The sequence below is a fragment of the Actinia tenebrosa genome, unplaced genomic scaffold (assembly GCF_029948245.1).
Source record: "Actinia tenebrosa isolate PJP-AT-01 unplaced genomic scaffold, QUT_ActTen_1.0 PGA_scaffold5__44_contigs__length_20552954, whole genome shotgun sequence".
NCBI lineage: Eukaryota > Metazoa > Cnidaria > Anthozoa > Actiniaria > Actiniidae > Actinia > Actinia tenebrosa.
Genome location: NW_028292582.1, coordinates 9,880,427 through 9,897,148, shown reverse-complemented (window position 1 = coordinate 9,897,148; position 16,722 = coordinate 9,880,427). Strand labels below are relative to the sequence as shown.

Here is a 16,722-nt window from a genome sequence, read left to right as displayed (position 1 = left end):
TTCGCTGTAATTCATACTCTTACTCATGAAATCTTATTTCTAGGTCATAGAATAGGGATGAATCTTACCTTTTTAGCGAAGCGACATTTCTGACTCAATGGACAGTTATGCATAATTGTGCATAAATTGGTTGCGCAGTCGTTTCAAAGTTCTTAGAATTATCTATTATTATTATTGCCTGGTGATCTGTTTCTATATGGGGTCTAGGACTCCTTTACGGATTATCCATATGGCTCTTTCTTTTCTCTTCGTTTTCTTTTATTGCCATTAAATTGTTAAATAAATAAATAAATAAATAAAAATGTAAGCCATAAATAGACGGTTATTCGCTACCCCGAACACGAGGCGGAAGGGGGGTGGAAGGGATGGGGTGGCCGAGGATGATCGTTTATTTATGGCTTACATCATAATTCTAAGAACTTTGAAACGTCTGCGCAACCAATTTAATTATGCACAATTATGCATAACTGTCTCAAAATTCGCTTCGCTAAAATAAAAGTATAAAGCATTTTGCTCATAATAAATATTGCAGCGCAAATTCTGAGTTTGATAAGGACGGTAAGGATTGGTCGATAGACGATGCATTTGATGTCTCGGAAAAATGAGTTTACTTACATATAGAGCGTTTCCACTCACGTGAGAAGGCTGCCATAAACAATATAAACTTTCTATACAGTATTAGCATAAAAATAGAGTTCAATTCCCGGAGGATAGAAAATGCATTGTTTTGGTTCACCATAATGGCCGCTGTGACGTCACGTGCAAACCCTCTACATGACAGAATATTGAAGTCGGGACTTAAATATCTGCCATAATGGACGAGGAGGAATCCTATAGGTTTTTTATTATATTGAACAAATATTTATTTAAATAAAAAGACCACTATAGTGCCATAACAATAAATTTGTTTGCAGTCGTGAATGAAATACGGAGATGTGATTGGAGGATTATTTGTTAAGTGTAATAATGATTTTAAACACAAGTGAATTTAATAAATAATGAAGAGAGAAATGTTTTAATTTTATTTAACTCTGCAAGCGGCACACATCGACAAAACGAGCGTGTGTGTGTGTGTTATGTTCACCTTTAGGTGAATATAACAGCATAAGAATGTAAATTGTGACCAATGAGGAGGGAGGGGGGATGGTGTATACACTTGTGTAGAAGTACTAGAACATATTATGATTAGACTTTTGAAGGTTTCCTCTGGCGAAATGATGAGAAAAGAACGCAGGGAGTCGAGTTCGTAGACAAATTTGCACTGATTTGCTTCGCGATTCCTATTATGTTTAAGAAGTGCCAAGCGATTCCAAAGGACATTTTATGAACAGAAGCCAATTTAAGAACAAAAGTGAACTAAGGGTGCTAGAATATCAGTACACTTTTAAAAACATTCTTAGGACTTTGTTGACATTCAGTATATTTTCACTCAGGCACTGCAACTAGCGACTGGCTAGCCTCGTTTTCACATGTATGAGAGGCTAGTCAGTCGCTAGTCAGCGCAGAACAATAGTCATTTAATTTGGTCGACCCTCATTCGGTGTAAAAGTCTGATTAAGATTTAGCCGATATAAGGGATAGAATGCAATTTAGATGAAAACTGTTTAATTGATCATCCATAGTAATCTCCTAGATTTTCAATCAATTTTTTTTGGGCGCAACTTCTTCACGATTACATCAAAGTCAAATTATTCATTACCTTAAGCAAGAACCAACTATGGAAAAATTAATGTGAAATTTGCTGGTTCAAAAATCTGGAAAATCTTGATGAAGAATTAAAAAAAAAAATCAAAAAAGCAATCTTCAAACAACAACTAATTTTGTCTATTCTTAAGTCGTATAAAAATATTACTTTATTTACTGTATTAACACTGATTACAGTTATATGAAACCTATGCTTTAGTACGATACAGTGTACATATCCATAAGATATGAATTTATTTACTATTTACTTAAGTTTCCTAGCTCATTTCTTCGTTTTTCATCACATACGCTACTTCATTCCCTTCTGCAAAAGAAACAGTCAAATACAAGGATGTGGTATTATTCTTGCAGATCATAGTTTCCCATGTTAGCCTGCTCAGACCAGGCAGAATGTCGAGCACCATCCATTTCGGTAGCTACTTTATTCCCTTCTGCAAGCCTGTGAGAGGCTCCTCCTATAACATCGTGACACTCTGGGCATGTTCCCGTTTCCATGGCACCGCCACATTCACCAATAGCATAGACATGTCCCTGACGACACTTATACCAATGACCTTTGGACAGCCCCATGACTTTGATTATTTGGTCCTTCTCCTCACGTGTTGGCGGAGCAATAGGATATGTAGAGCGGATTTCTTCGACTTCCTTTAAGTAGGAGTCCAACTCTGGCTTTTCATTGCTAGAGGCTTTTGACAGCGAGTTCCTGATGTTATCCAACAGGGTTTTGTGTTCACTGGAAAGTGAAATATCAAGGCTTTCTGTTTTACTTAAAAGGCTGCATATTTCAATGACAACCTTTTGTCGTTTCAGTTCAAGCTCGATGTCTGTGATCTCCCGCTCAACTGAACCAACGATGCGTTTTTCTTCGAGGAACTTTAAAACAGAGATACCCAAATCCACATCCTTCATTTCTGCGCTCTTTTCATCAGCAATTTTGGCTTTGGTTTCTGTTGCTTTCTTGATGAGCGTGTGGCACCGCGTTAGCAATTCCACCTGGTTTCCAATGTTAGTGATTTCAAAGAGGTTCCTTGCTTGATCAATCCTTTTCAAGAGTACCTCATCGTGTCTTCGTTTTCGCCCTGCAGAACTACTGATGCTGTTGCTGCTAGCATCACGGAGATACTGGGTCAATTTTTTGCGCACTTTATATCTTCGTTCTTCGCTTAATGGTTTAAACAGTTTTCCTTTAACTCTCTCGATGTCTTTTAGCTGTTTCTTGATTACATTATTATAACGCATCATGGTTTGTATTGGCGTTTTGCAACCTGGACAAACCTGAATAAAAATCATTAGGATTAATAAATAAATATCATCAATACATAAACAGAATAATAACATTACCATTAGATGTTTGCATATTATATAACTTTCTAACTAAGCAAGGAAGCCTCAAATTCTACCTGTATATAGGTCATTGCCAGAATTTGTTTCAGGGTTCTATCTGTGAGTTAGCCATACCCTGACTTAGATCCGCCCAGTGGCTGTTTCAGGGTTTGATCTGTGCGTTAGCCGTGCCCTGACTTAGATCAACCCAGAAGTTGTTTCAGGGTTTGATCTGTGAGTTAGCCATGCCCTGACTTAAATCAGCCCAGTGGTTGTTTCGGGGTTTGATCTGTGAGTTAGCCATGCCCTGACTTAGATCAGCCCAGGGGTTGTTTCAGGGTTCTATCTGTGAGTTAGCCGTGCCCTGACTTAGATCAGCCCAGAGGTTGTTTCAGGGTTTAATCTGTGAGTTAGCCATGCCCTGACTCAGATAAACCCAGAGGTTGTTTCAGGGTTTGATAAGTGAGTTAGCCATGCCCTGACTTAGATAAACCCAGAGGTTGTTTCAGGGTTTGATAAGTGAGTTAGCCATGCCCTGACTTAGATCAACCCAGTGGTTGTTTCAGGATTCAATCTGTAAGTTAGCTATGCCCTGACTTAGATCAGCCCAGTGGTTGTTTCAGGGTTCGATCTGTGAGTTAGCCGTGCCCTGACTTAGATCAGACCATTGGTTGTTTCAGGATTTGATCTGTGAGTTAGCCGTGCCCTGACTTAGATCATCTGAAGGTTGCTACAGGGTTATTCTTGTTTGGTATGCTACTCGATTTGCAGTTATGCCAGGAAAAGTTTATGCATATGAATTTTTTCAAGGCTTAATTATTTGTAGTCGTGAATTAGAGATGTATATATATACCTTCGGTTGTATGGAGTTTTGTTCCGTTTGATCATCATTTCCCATATCCATCCAATGATCAAGTGCGCGCACTTCAAAGATGTGTTCGCATCCCCTCAGTTGAATAAAGCGCACAGTTTCATCATCAAAGTCCTCAGTTCCGAAGAGGATTTGTATTTCTTTCTTTTCGCACTCCACGCAGATACAAGGTTCGTTACACAGACCACGGCATCTGTGTTTACACTGTAGTAGTTTACGGCACGGCTCGTCGCAGCGTGGCCTATCGCAGATTTCCCCACACTTCTTGCTACACTGGAAGTGCTCACACTTCCATTCGCACTGATCAGTACAAGAAACGCAAGGCTCACCGCATTTCCTTCTGCATTCACTGTGTTTGCACTTGGTTTCACACTTGTTTGTGCATGGCGGACAAGTGATGGTACATTTGTCGCGACACTCATGACCACAGACAAGTACTCTACCACATGTTTTCATGCATCGTCGATGGACTCTTCCTTGCAGACACTCTCCACAACTCCCAGAACATATGTGGTCACAGATAGGATTGCCACAAGGACCAGGACAATCAAAGGGAGTGGCTGAACAAGCTATAGTAACTTCATGTCCACAAGGCCAATCATTGCGCTTCTCAAGCTCCTGACAGGCTTTAGTACAGGACTTGCCGCATTTCGCCTGGCACTGGTGGCCACATTTAAGTTTCTTTTCGCATCTGACGTCACACTCGAGCCTTTGGATGTTAACACTACATCGTGCGTTTTTCTTGGTGTGACCACATCGAAGTATCTTATCGACGGGATAGTTACAGTCAAAGTCACAAGGTTCCGAGCATTCCTTTTCGCAAAGGTGTCCATTTTCGCATCCTCTTATTGTTCTTGCACATTGTTCAAGACATCTAATAAAAGAATATTGTGTGAGTATAGAGATTGAGCTCGCCTCTCATCAATGCCACCCGAGCTCGAGTCCCGCCGGGTTCGTTGTTGTATATGAGTAGAGTTGTTTGTTGGTTCTCTCCTGTGCTTCGAGGGTTTTTCTCCGGGTTCTCCGGTTTTCCTTCCTCCCCAAAAATCAACTCCTAAATTCCAATTCGATCATGGAATGAGAACCACAGCTTTGTTAGCCACTGGCTATATTAAGTGCTACACTCGTGAAAAAAGGACGAGTGAATGGAGTCTTTACATAATATTTTATATTGGTTTATTGGATTATCCTCCCTCAGGAAACTCTAAGTCTTTTATAGTTTTATCAAAATTACTAGATATAGTGAAGGGCATTCTCGTACTCAAAGCCTTCTCAACTTTCTAACAAAATGATCGAAGGCTCTGGTAACACACAAATTGACCGTTAATTTGATTGGTTTTAATGTTTTGCATAATCATCTATTTCATCATAATCATCTGATATTGGAATACTTTAAACATTTTAAAAATCGGATAGGGCTATTTTGGAACTATACCGGTAGGGGCTATTTTTTTAGCTGTGATTTTGGGACTATTTTAGCCCTTATATGGATTTTCCCCCTGATTTGGCCTAGTTGAAGGGGCCAAAACAGTACTGATAGACCCATACCAAAATGCAACTTCTTTAGGGCCCAAATGGCATTGTTCTATTTTGGCCCTAGCCTGGGCTAAGATAGCACTACTTTGAAAAAGCCAAAATGGCGCTCTGGGGCCAAATTGGTCCTCTCAAATTTACAGTATACTATACACACCAAAGGGTCTCGCTAAATTGATTATTTTTTCAAACCATTAATTACAGACAAATAAATTGTTTCATAAAGAATGCATAAATAACCTTCATTGTTTTTGTATTGAAGAAATAAACGGTTCAAATTTATACCGGAAGTCAGGATAAGTGGAGCATGCGCATATCTGACGATCTAGAATCTGGGTCTTCCGGTTTGTGTGCTACCAAATCCTTCTCAATCAAAATATCTAAGGCTGTGGGTACGAGAATGTAGTGAAGGATGAATAAGGGAAATCAAGAGTGGTGTAGTGGTAATTGAGTTTGTCTGATGTGTTGTTCTTATTTGATATCCGAGCCCATCCCATATGGCGCATTGTCTCATCTATCTATGCTACGAGGGTTTTCTTCGGGTTCTCAGGTTTCCTCCCTCCGTAAAAATCAACATGTGAGTCGAGCGTTGTGTGCATAAAACATTAAATGTAGTGGTAGTGCGTGTGAGCGAAAAGTGTGCGAAAGCTAGAACGACTAGACACTTAAATAAAAGTGATTTATTTATTTAATACACTCACCTCTCACCGGCTTCTAGGGTCTTGAGCTTCCCTAACTAAGATTCACATGTGGGTAGGATTTGATAGTTTTTTCTACCAAACGATATTAGTTCCAGTGCGACCTGTAATGTGGCAGTGGATTGTTTGGCCCCGGCAGAGATTTCAAGGATCGATGTGTGAGTAAGCCGTGCCCTGAGGTTGTTTAAGGGTAGTCTTAAATTTAATGAAAGTATCCTGTATGGATATAGTAGCTTCATGGTCCATTCGTACTTACTTGAATTCTTCATGCTCTTTATCAAAAGGATGACAAGAAAGTTTACAGGAATGTCCACAGCGCAGTCGACACATACAAGGCACATCACATCCGCCATATGGTACCTTTTCCAGGAAATCTTTGGGTTCTTTCAACAGAATCTGTAACGATTATTCAAAATTAAAAAAGTACATTCCTGGTGTAGTATTTTATGAATTTTCCCTACCTCGTCATAGCAGGCGATCTCGCCCACGCACTTCCGGTTACTATTAACCAACCAGAAGCATTTTTGTTGCATCGCCAAAAGTTTAAAAATGAGTTTCAAAATGGAGTCTTATTACGAGTCAACCTTTTTAAAATACGTCCTGAAATAACTTTACTTTAAAAGATCATACGTTATGTACCAGAAAAGCTCCCTCTTCCCCTATCAGCAATTAATATTAATAAAAACAAAACATAAATGCAATAAAAGTAAGAAAAATCTCTGTTGTAATAGTCACTAAATAAGTCACTTGCCGCCATTTTGAATACCGTGAGATATTATGAAATAGGAGACTGGGTATTAGGAGCTGTTCGGTTTGACAAATGATCCTTTGCGCGTTTCGAGGCGAGATCGTCTGGATAGTAAATCTTCATAAGGAATAAAAGAGGTAATAAAAAGAATAGACCCCTTGCAGCACTTTGAAATATAGCTCCATCTAAAGAACAAAACGATAGGTTCCAATTTTTATGAGATTGGAATTCTTTTGTTTTGTCCTTCAGATTGAGCTGCTTTGACATCACATGCAAGGGGTCTATTGAGCTGCTTTGACATCACATGCAAGGGGTCTATTGAGCTGCTTTGACATCACATGCAAGGGGTCTATTGAGCTGCTTTGACGTCACATGCAAGTGATCTATTGAGCTACTTTGACATCACATTCAAGGGGTCTATTGAGCTGCTTTGACATCACATTCAAGGGGTCTATTGAGCTGCTTTGACATCACATGCAAGGGGTCTATTGAGCTGCTTTGGCATCACATGCAAGGGGTCTATTGAGCTGCTTTGACATCACATGCAAGGGGTCTATTGAGCTGCTTTGACATCACATGCAAGGGGTTTATTGAGCTGCTTTGACATCACATGCAAGGGGTCTATTGAGCTGCTTTGACATCACATTCAAGGGGTATATATATATATGGAGCAAAGTTTATAATCCAAACATAATAATATCTAATCTTAAAAGGTTGAATTTTTTGTCGATTTTTTAAAAACTGAATGATACAAAGTTGCTCTCTCCACGTTTGCTAATCGTTTATTCCAAAAATGTGCTATTTCCACACCTTCATTGGTCGAAAGTTTGAAATGAAATATATTATGCAAGATTGGTTACCTTGCTATTGTGGCTTTGACATTTAATGGGTAGCTCTTGACCAAATTGCCCCCTTTTCTTTAAATCATCTACAACTTTCTTCCATATGTCACTCTTTGATGTCAAAAGTTCAAAGTTTCCAATGACGTAGAGACCCATACGAGCACGCGATAATGCCACGCATGCTCTGTTGATGTCATTGACGAATCCCACGTGACCAGTGTCGTTGCTACGCACCAAGGATAACAGGATGATGTCATTCTCTTCACCCTGGTAGTTGTCTATGGTCGTTAGCCGCGTCTAGTTCGAATGAATAAAAAAATAGAGAATACTTATGGGGTAAATGTTTTCAACCCTCGAGAGCGTGTCCTTGCCTTGCTCTCCATGCAGAGGCTCTCTCTCCAGTAATTCTTGGCTGTGGGTTTCATCTGGAACCCAGGGTAGGGTTTTCCTCCCTCCGCAAACCAATATCGCCCAGAGGGATATTTCAGGGTTTGATTGGTGAGTTTTCTGTGTGCCCGGTCTTAGTTCAGCCCAGAGTGTGTTTCATGGTAATGTTTGATAAACATAACTGATGCTTGCTTCTTACTCCGTCCCAAAATGTTTTAAAGTTCTTATACCTGCTTTCTCAAATCGTCATCGCCTTCAGTCATGTGATCTCTGATCATGAACATCTGCCCAAGATAGGGTGTGAGGATGGTTATTTGACTTGGTTCATAGCCTTGTTGTACGAAATACCGACAAAGCCTTACTAGAAACTGAGCTTCGTGTTCGTTCAAATGACTGAAGGAATCCTCACTGCTATCCTCATGATGTCTGTGTAGTGTAAAGCAAATATAATGAGCTCATCTATTTTACATGTTTTTTCCTTATAGAGGGTCCTGAAGGGGGGCCCTAATCGCATTTCCCAGCCCCCATTTTGACCAAATCTCACAACTCAAGTCTTTGTTTTGCTCACATCTCAATCCTCATTCCCATTTTTGATTTGTTTTGTTCCTAGTCCATGAAATTCAATTTTGCAGGCCAAAAAAGGCGAATCCCAGCTCCCACTTTACCCCTTCATGGAGGACCCTCCTCATAGTTTCAGGAATACAAGTTTTCAAAGACAAGCGAAGAATCGTATGCTTCCGTTTCAGGACAAAGTAGTGTTTTTGGATGTTAAACAATGACTCTGGCGAAACAGCAATGACATGTTTAACACAATAAAATATTTAATGCCCATAAAAACAAGGAATATTTGTGAGAGCCATGTGATATGGATCGGAGAAGATGAGGAGGGTAAATCGAGAGATTTGGCTCAGTCGGACAAAGATATTTAGACAATCTGCGAATAGTGTCTTTCACAGCTCCCCTGCGCTATATTGAAAGGTAACTGTGCCTGTGCATCGAAGCAAGTAAGGTGACTTTGCAATGAAAACTATATTTTTAAACACCTTGGACAAGATAGCGCAGGGAACTGTGAAAGGGATAATTGAAAAATGGCGCATAAAATATGCTGAGGAGGGTTACGCTGAATTAAACGTGACGTTTGTATTCGTTCAGATATCTACTTACCTATGGTCGATAAAGAAAACGTTATGTTCCACACCTCGCATATTGTCATATTCCTTAACAGAGGGATGATCTTGAAGGTCTTCATAGATATGCTTCATAAGAGATGCGATCTCTGGTCTCATACGGTGCTGTTCCTGTGATAGTGATAATGATATGTTTAAAAGGAGGTTGTCGAAGCCAAAGGGAGATAGACTATTGGAGCACGTGACCAAAGATAGGGGTGGAATATTCCATGCTTAAGGGAGGGTTACATCAATTGGAGCACATGACCAAGGATAGGGTAGAATATTCTATGCTTAGGTTATGGGAGGGTAACATCAATTGGAGCACATGTCCCAGGGTAGGTGAAGAATATTCCATGCTTAAGGTATTTGAGAGTTACATCAATTGGAGCACATGACCAAGGGTAGGGGTAGAATATCTCATGGTTAGGTATGGGAGGGTTACATCAATTGGAGCACATGACCAAGGGTATGAACATATTTATTCCAAATTATTTAAAACATTGCAACCGTACTCACCGACAACCGCACACAAGGCATCTGTAGTTTTACCAACCGTTCAAACATAGAAATATTCAAGTTGTACTTCTTTGCCAGCTCGTACACCGTGCAGCTTGGCCTCAGTTGTTGGTGATCTCCTATAAGAATCACGTGCTCGCAATCCAACGGAAGTGACGTCAAGATGTGAGCCTCAAGCACCTCAGCAGCTTCTTCCACGATGACAACTTTTGGTTTGACTCGCTGGAGAAGTGAATGATACTTCGCTGCGCAAGATGTTGTCATGCCAATAACTCTGGAATTCCGAAAGATTTTGAAGTCAACATCTTCATTGCTTTCTTGCAGTTTCTTTAGCTCTGTCTCGTAACCTGTATCCTGGCTGTCTATGATTCGTTTTTGGCAGTCATCTTGCAAGCGATCTCGCCAGAGTCGATAGAGTCTCCATCGTTCATCAAGCCTGAGTTGCCAGATGTCATCAATTGCAATTTCTCTTCTTTCAGCCATGATGTAAGAATTCTCGAGACTATCTCTTAGCTTATTTGGTTCAACAGCGTCATCGATGTAACAAGCAGGGAAAAACTTTCCTTTTTCGGTATCTATTACTTCTATATCTTCGTCAATAGACTCCCTAAAGGACGACATCCTTTGGATTTCCTTAAGGAACTGCTTGTCTTCTTCTTTGCGTGCACGGTTTTTGGCGGGACGGATCTCAATGTCTAACCACCTCAGCAATTCTTCATCCATCTGAACGTAAGAACATTGTTCGAAAGGCTTTAACGCTTTGAAATGCTCAAACTCTATAAACTTTTGCAGTCCTTTCAGCGATATAACGGCTTTATTGCTCTGAGCTAGCAGGGAAGCTGCCTCCTTTGGTAAGTATTTCGACTCAATTTCCATTATCTTTCGACGGATACCATCTTTTTCTCGAAGATATAACAAATCAACATCCTCATCATGATGTTTCCTTTTCCTTAACATCTTCAAATTGTAATTGTAAAGTTCTTCTACTCTAGAACGACTGCCGACTCTAACTATTCCTGAGAAAAGACAACAAAGTAGTTTCAGTAATGCTACTGCACCATTGTACAAATTAAGGCGTAACGACATAGACAGGGGAAATGAGAATATATCAATCACAAATAAGAAAACGAACATTTAACAATTAAATATTAAACAATTATGTGTGAATATTGAATGGGTAGAACTAAGTGGAATAATGATAGATGTGTTGATCATCACAGTGAATGAGCGATCTAAGCGAACGCTGTAAAGAAAGACTTGAAAAAGTGATTTCAAGCTTCAACGGGAATCGAACTCATGACCTCCGCGATATTAAACAATTATAAGATGGGGTGGTAAATGATGTCGTATAATTTATCAAGAAGATCAAGGTCGTTTTATCTGCTGAAGCCGTATGCTGTGGCCGATATACAAAAAGCCCGAGGTCTTGATAATTTAATAAAACCGAATTCAATAATTGCTTTATTATACACCGAATCGAAATATGGCGACCAATTTGAATAACTATTGTTCTGGACTGACTAGCGACTGACTAGCCTCTTACACATGTGAAAACGCTTTTATGTTTCCACGTGAACACGAGGCTAGTCAGAACTTTCCATGCACCGAACTTGATTACATCAAAGAATGCCGCCTCATTCTCATCTGGTTTTCCCCCCCACCTCATTATCACCGATATCGCATTGTTTTTAATGAGTTCAGTGCATGGAAAGTTCGATGTTTGCCTAGGCCTAAGAATAAAGATTTAATTTTCTCTTTAAAAAAGATAGCAAGCGTATTTGAATACCAATTAATTCAGTTATCATGTCAAGTTGACATGGTTTTAGGGATTGGTTGAAGGCTCTCGGCCAATCAGAAGCGAGATAGTGAGTACTAATAATAATGAGAAAAATCGATTCCAACTAAAGCCAAATGCGGTGATGACAGAGGAATTTGATCAAAGAGACAAACTCACTTTGTAATATGGTCCTAAATCAGTTTGACTTTTTAACTTTTGACTTTCTTTACTTTGACTTTTTTCATGTCCGCTCTCGGCCATTGTAGTACGTCGAGATCTCTCAGGTGTTTGAAAATACGACAGGGTTTAATGTTTATTGTTAACTTACTAATTGCTACCTGCATATGCTGCTGATTGTTGTTTGCTTATAATGTATTTATAAATGATAAAAGAACAGAAGACAAGGGCGGGAAATAAAGGAGAAGCTAAGAGAGGAAAGGAGAGGAGAGGAATAAAGTGTAGCGACGCAACTAACCTTGTTTGTTGTTCAAGCCCATTAGGAACTGGTCCAGGGCATGATTGGTGTAGGACACCATCAGAATAGGAGACCTGTTTTCTCCACTCCACAAATCTCGGTTATCAAGTAGAGCATGTGCAATCTTCAGCCCTACGTAAGTCTTACCGGTACCAGGTGGACCCTGAATGAGCGCAAAGCGCTTAGTGAGTGCAAGCTGACATGCACGGTACTGTGACTCATCAAGTCCTAATACTTCCTTGTTTGGCCATTGGTCAAGTTCCAGCACTGGGACACTCGACATATTTTGGTCGCAGTCTTCTGAATATTTTGGATCACAAATGATTTTCAAATCAAAGTAAACGGTTGCGGGATCCAATTCGCCCTCCGACAATTCGTCATCATCTTTTGCATTCTCTGTTTCCTTGACAGTCGACAAACTTTCCTCGTGTGCAACCTTTCCTCTATCTCCTTCTTCCTCGTTTGGTTCTTTCGGCTCCTCTGCATTTTCAAGAAGGTACTTTGGTGGTAAGACATCTTTATTGCCGAAAACTATATAGTCCTTGAAAGGCAAGTTTTCGTCTGTTAACTTTTGTAAGGCACTGAGATTGTGTCTGTAAGCCTCAAAATACGAATCACTTTCAACCATTTGAAAACTTGTCTTGTTTTCTATGAAATAACGCATCTGTTGCCCATTGCAGTTGTCAAAACGTATCTGTAGCTCTCCGTAATTCAAATCTGCTGGGTCACGCTCCTCGACTGAGCCAAAATATAACGTGTGAAAAGAATCTGGAGAAACACAAACGAGGGCGCCGAACTTTAGTCTTTTTGACTTTTTCCATTGCACTCGTTGCAAAGCTGGATGGCTTATATCGATGCAGATTCGATAAACACCGCCTTCACGATTGCACACTGGGTTAAGGATCTTCACATCTTGATAGACAAATACCTGTCGTCTCTTCTTTGTGGTCTTACGATCTCCTTGAGATCCTTTTTCCAACATCGTTTTCTCCTTTCGCAGCTGTTTTACTCCATCTCTTAGAGGGATGATTAAATCTTCCCGAAGCAGTCGAAACTGAACATCTAAATAATGCTCAACGCTAATGTAAGCCTTGTCAATGACATTGGCACGTATAAAAGGTTTCGTCTCAGGTTGAAAGTCCTTGTAATCTGGAACAACACGTAACTCTCGAAAGTCATTTGGTGGGTTTTCGTTTTTACCTTTATTAGCAATTCGTTCCTTCACATCTACCCACAAGACTTTGGTTTTCTTTATTCGATCATTGACGTGATCTTTCACTAGGCCTTCCTTGTGAAATTGCTCTGCCACACCCTGCAATTGGAATATTGGTACACTGTACACTACTTCAGCCGGAATACGCTGCAGCATTACTTCAATGATTGTGACGAGCTTTAAAATAAGTTCTTCGAAGTTTTGGTCTTTGTTATCCGACAACGTCAGAATAAAAGGAGTAAGATGGGTCACAAGGAACTTTTGATGGGTTTGACAAAGAATATACTTTACTTGAGTTGGACGATTTTTCGACTTTAAGATCTTCACTAGGCTATCGATGATCAGCATAAAAAGTTCTTCACGAATTTTCTCTGTGGAATTAAGAAGAGCAATATATCGTTCTGCCATTTTGGAGATTTCCAGCATAGCTTCATCGTTCTCAGTGATATCGCAAATTTTTTTCAGAGCTGTGAACGATATTGGTTTCACGACACTCCCTTCTCTGAGATCGAGGTCGTCAGCACGGTTTGTATTACCCCTCCGCTTCACATCCCTCGCTTCGTCACATCCATTTGCATCATTTTTGCGCTTTCGGCTTTCAACGTGTGGTTTTCCAGATTCTATAGTTCTTCCTCTTCTTTCTCCTTGGTGCCTCGTACTAGACTGACCTGGAGAGCGTTTTCGAGGATTCTCCGTTTTTACGTTGGGACTGGATCTCCGTCGTTTTGCAGAATGGTTGGCTGATTGATTATTCGAATGTCTTTTCCGACCTCTTGCGTTTCCTGATTTTGCTGGAGACCATTCTCTTGATTGAGAGGGTAAGCTTACACTTGACCTTTCTGATACATTCCGCAAGGATTTTTCCCGGTTATCGCGTTTGGAAAACCTTGACGATTTTCTTGAAGTTGGAGAATAGGGAGGACTGCCGGTTGGAGCAAAGGACGTACTGGCTATAGCATGTGATAAACTAGCTGGAGCATGTGATGAAGTAGCTGGAGCACATGATGAACCAGCTGGAGCACGTGATGAAGTAGCAGGAGCACGCGATGAACCAGCTGAAGTACGTGATGAAGTAGCTAGAGCATGTGAGGATCTGGTTGGAGCACGTGATGATCTGAATGGAGCACGTGGTGGGTTGGCTGGAGCACGTGATGAAGTAGCTGGAGCACGTGATGGGCTGGCTGGAGTACGTGATGAAATCCCTGAAGTACGTGATAATCTGGCTGGAGCACGTGATGATCTGGCTGGAGCACGTGATGATCTGGCTGGAGCACGTGATGATCTGGCTGGAGCACGTGATGGGCTGGCTGGAGCACGTGATGAAGTACCTGAAGTACGTGATGATCTGGCTGGAACACGTGATGGGCTGGCTAAAGATGGCAGACTTTCTAAGTCTTGTAATTGTCTTTTATCTAGATTCGAGGAATCCATCTCAATAATTTCAACAACAACAGCGTGGGAACACTTCGTCTAACCAAGCCTCTGCGTACTAAGGCATTCTAAAATATAACTGTCGTACACCTGTCAATAATGATAATTAATTGATCGATGAGTCGGTTTGCTTTCAAATTAAATTGGCAAATTGAGTCGAAATTCCCTCTGTGCTTTGTGCATCCATTATTTATTTACCGGTTCTTCATTGCAAAAACATCTCCCAACGGGTTGCGAAATGTAAAAGTATTTACACAAACTTTGTCAAATTTCACCGTGTGCAACAGAAAAAAGTAGCTAAGTGCCTTTGCACGCTTATTGTTTGCTTTGGCTGAAATTACTCAAAACGTATTCCAGTATTTTGACGAGATCTTTAAATCTCTTAAAGAATTTAGAAACAGATATCGCTAAACGGTACTACATACACTTTATCTAAGTAAAATGGATTTTTCAGTTTCCAAAAAAATTGAGTTTAGCTGTTTAATAAATGGAAAAATGTTATCTCTCGCAATGCATTCTGGGATACTAGTGGATTTGTCACTCAAATTTTCCCTCCCTCTCATTGGAATGGGAAGGTTGTGTGACGTAGACACTAAGAATGTTTGCGTATTAGCACAAATAGCCCTAGCTTGGTTTCTGTGGTGTCATGTTATAAGGAAATATATGTGGATTCAATTAAAAATTCCAATAAAATCATTGAAACGTGAAATAAAGCCTCGAAATTTTACCCGATCATTGAGAAATAGCACTTCTTTCGCTCTGTGGTTATTTTTTGAATTTAGCCCGTTCTAAGATTTTTCCCCCCACCAGTGGTAGGAGGACTACAGAGAAAGCTATAAAATTGACTGATATACTTCAACAACACTTCTATACAATTGAATTAGCCCAAAAGAGATCTTGGAAATAAGAAATAATGCCAAGCATAAAAAGGCTTTAAATTTATCGACAATGCAAGTCACAATCTTTGTAAAATTTTGCCTACCAACTGAAGGATGTCGCAGTTTCACGCAACATTGCATTAGATTTTAGCGGAATATATTTTACATATTTTCAATTTAACAAGTAAAACAAGAAATTCCTTAATGATAGACTTCTTCAGACGGTCTTTTTCTTTATATGGGACTAAAGAGAAAAGGCCGGCTGCACACATATTCTCATTTTCAAAACGGACTTCGATCGTCGGCGTTTTTAAAACATCACAGTTCATTACATATTTAATCGAGTCGTTCAAATCCCTTTAGAGAAGTAAGATTGCAGTCTACTGCTCGTGTAGTAGCAGTTTTCTTTTTAAAATGTCGTTCAAACGGTTTCGTTTTTCTAGCTTATTCAAGATTTAAAACATTTTACATCCTGCATAAGGCTGGAAAGCTAATAAATACGCTTCTCCAAGTCCTACAAAATACTTCATAATACCACAAATCTCTGCAAAATTTCGCCGGAAATTTTAACTAATTCAAATTAGTATGGAAATTTCACATTCATACTCAAATATCATTATTTTTAGGTAGAATAAAGACGATCTTACCTTTTAGTGAAGTGAAATTTCGGACTTATTGGTTCTGCATCAACTGGTTTCGTACGTATGTTCTAGGAATTATGAAAGCCGGAAATGGCTCCAAAACGACTCACTCCCTCCTCCCCCAATACTATATTGGTACTTATCCCTCCTCACTTGAAGTATTTTTTGCTCTCATTTTCTATTGATCAATCCGAATTTAGCATAAAACATCTATTTATATTTATACCTTTTTGAATATGGTTAGACGAAAAAAAGTGATAAATAAGAGTTATTTAGGCCTTTACGAAAAAATCAGGAACCATGGATTGGAATGGATTCCGGATTCCTGGAGTGGGGTCGGTTCCCTTTGGATTCCAAAAAAAACAAGTTTTGTGGATTTCCAAAGATTATTACAAAAAGAGAGTTAAAATTATTCTCTTAAATCATATTAATCTAGAAAACCACTAAAAAATAGTCAAGAATGAGAAAATGAGAGTAAAAAAGAAAGAAAAAAGAAAAGTGTGTGTGAGAGAGAAA

The 16,722-nt window shown here is 39.7% G+C and overlaps 1 protein-coding gene across 1 annotated transcript; it reads right to left on the bottom strand.

Annotated features, from left to right (window-relative positions):
• Positions 1 to 1,588: 1,588 nt before the first annotated feature.
• LOC116287444 (NFX1-type zinc finger-containing protein 1) lies at positions 1,589 to 16,666 on the bottom strand. The gene is made up of 9 exons (XM_089037537.1): positions 16,213 to 16,666; positions 12,044 to 14,777; positions 9,792 to 10,807; positions 9,271 to 9,404; positions 8,337 to 8,532; positions 7,738 to 8,016; positions 6,386 to 6,525; positions 3,881 to 4,772; positions 1,589 to 2,979 (listed from the first exon to the last, which is right to left on the bottom strand). The coding sequence occupies exons 2-9, from the start codon at positions 14,685 to 14,687 to the stop codon at positions 2,044 to 2,046; spliced, it is 6,237 nt and encodes a 2,078-aa protein (XP_088893663.1). The 5' UTR covers positions 14,688 to 14,777; positions 16,213 to 16,666; the 3' UTR covers positions 1,589 to 2,043.
• Between the last annotated feature and the right edge of the window lie 56 nt (positions 16,667 to 16,722).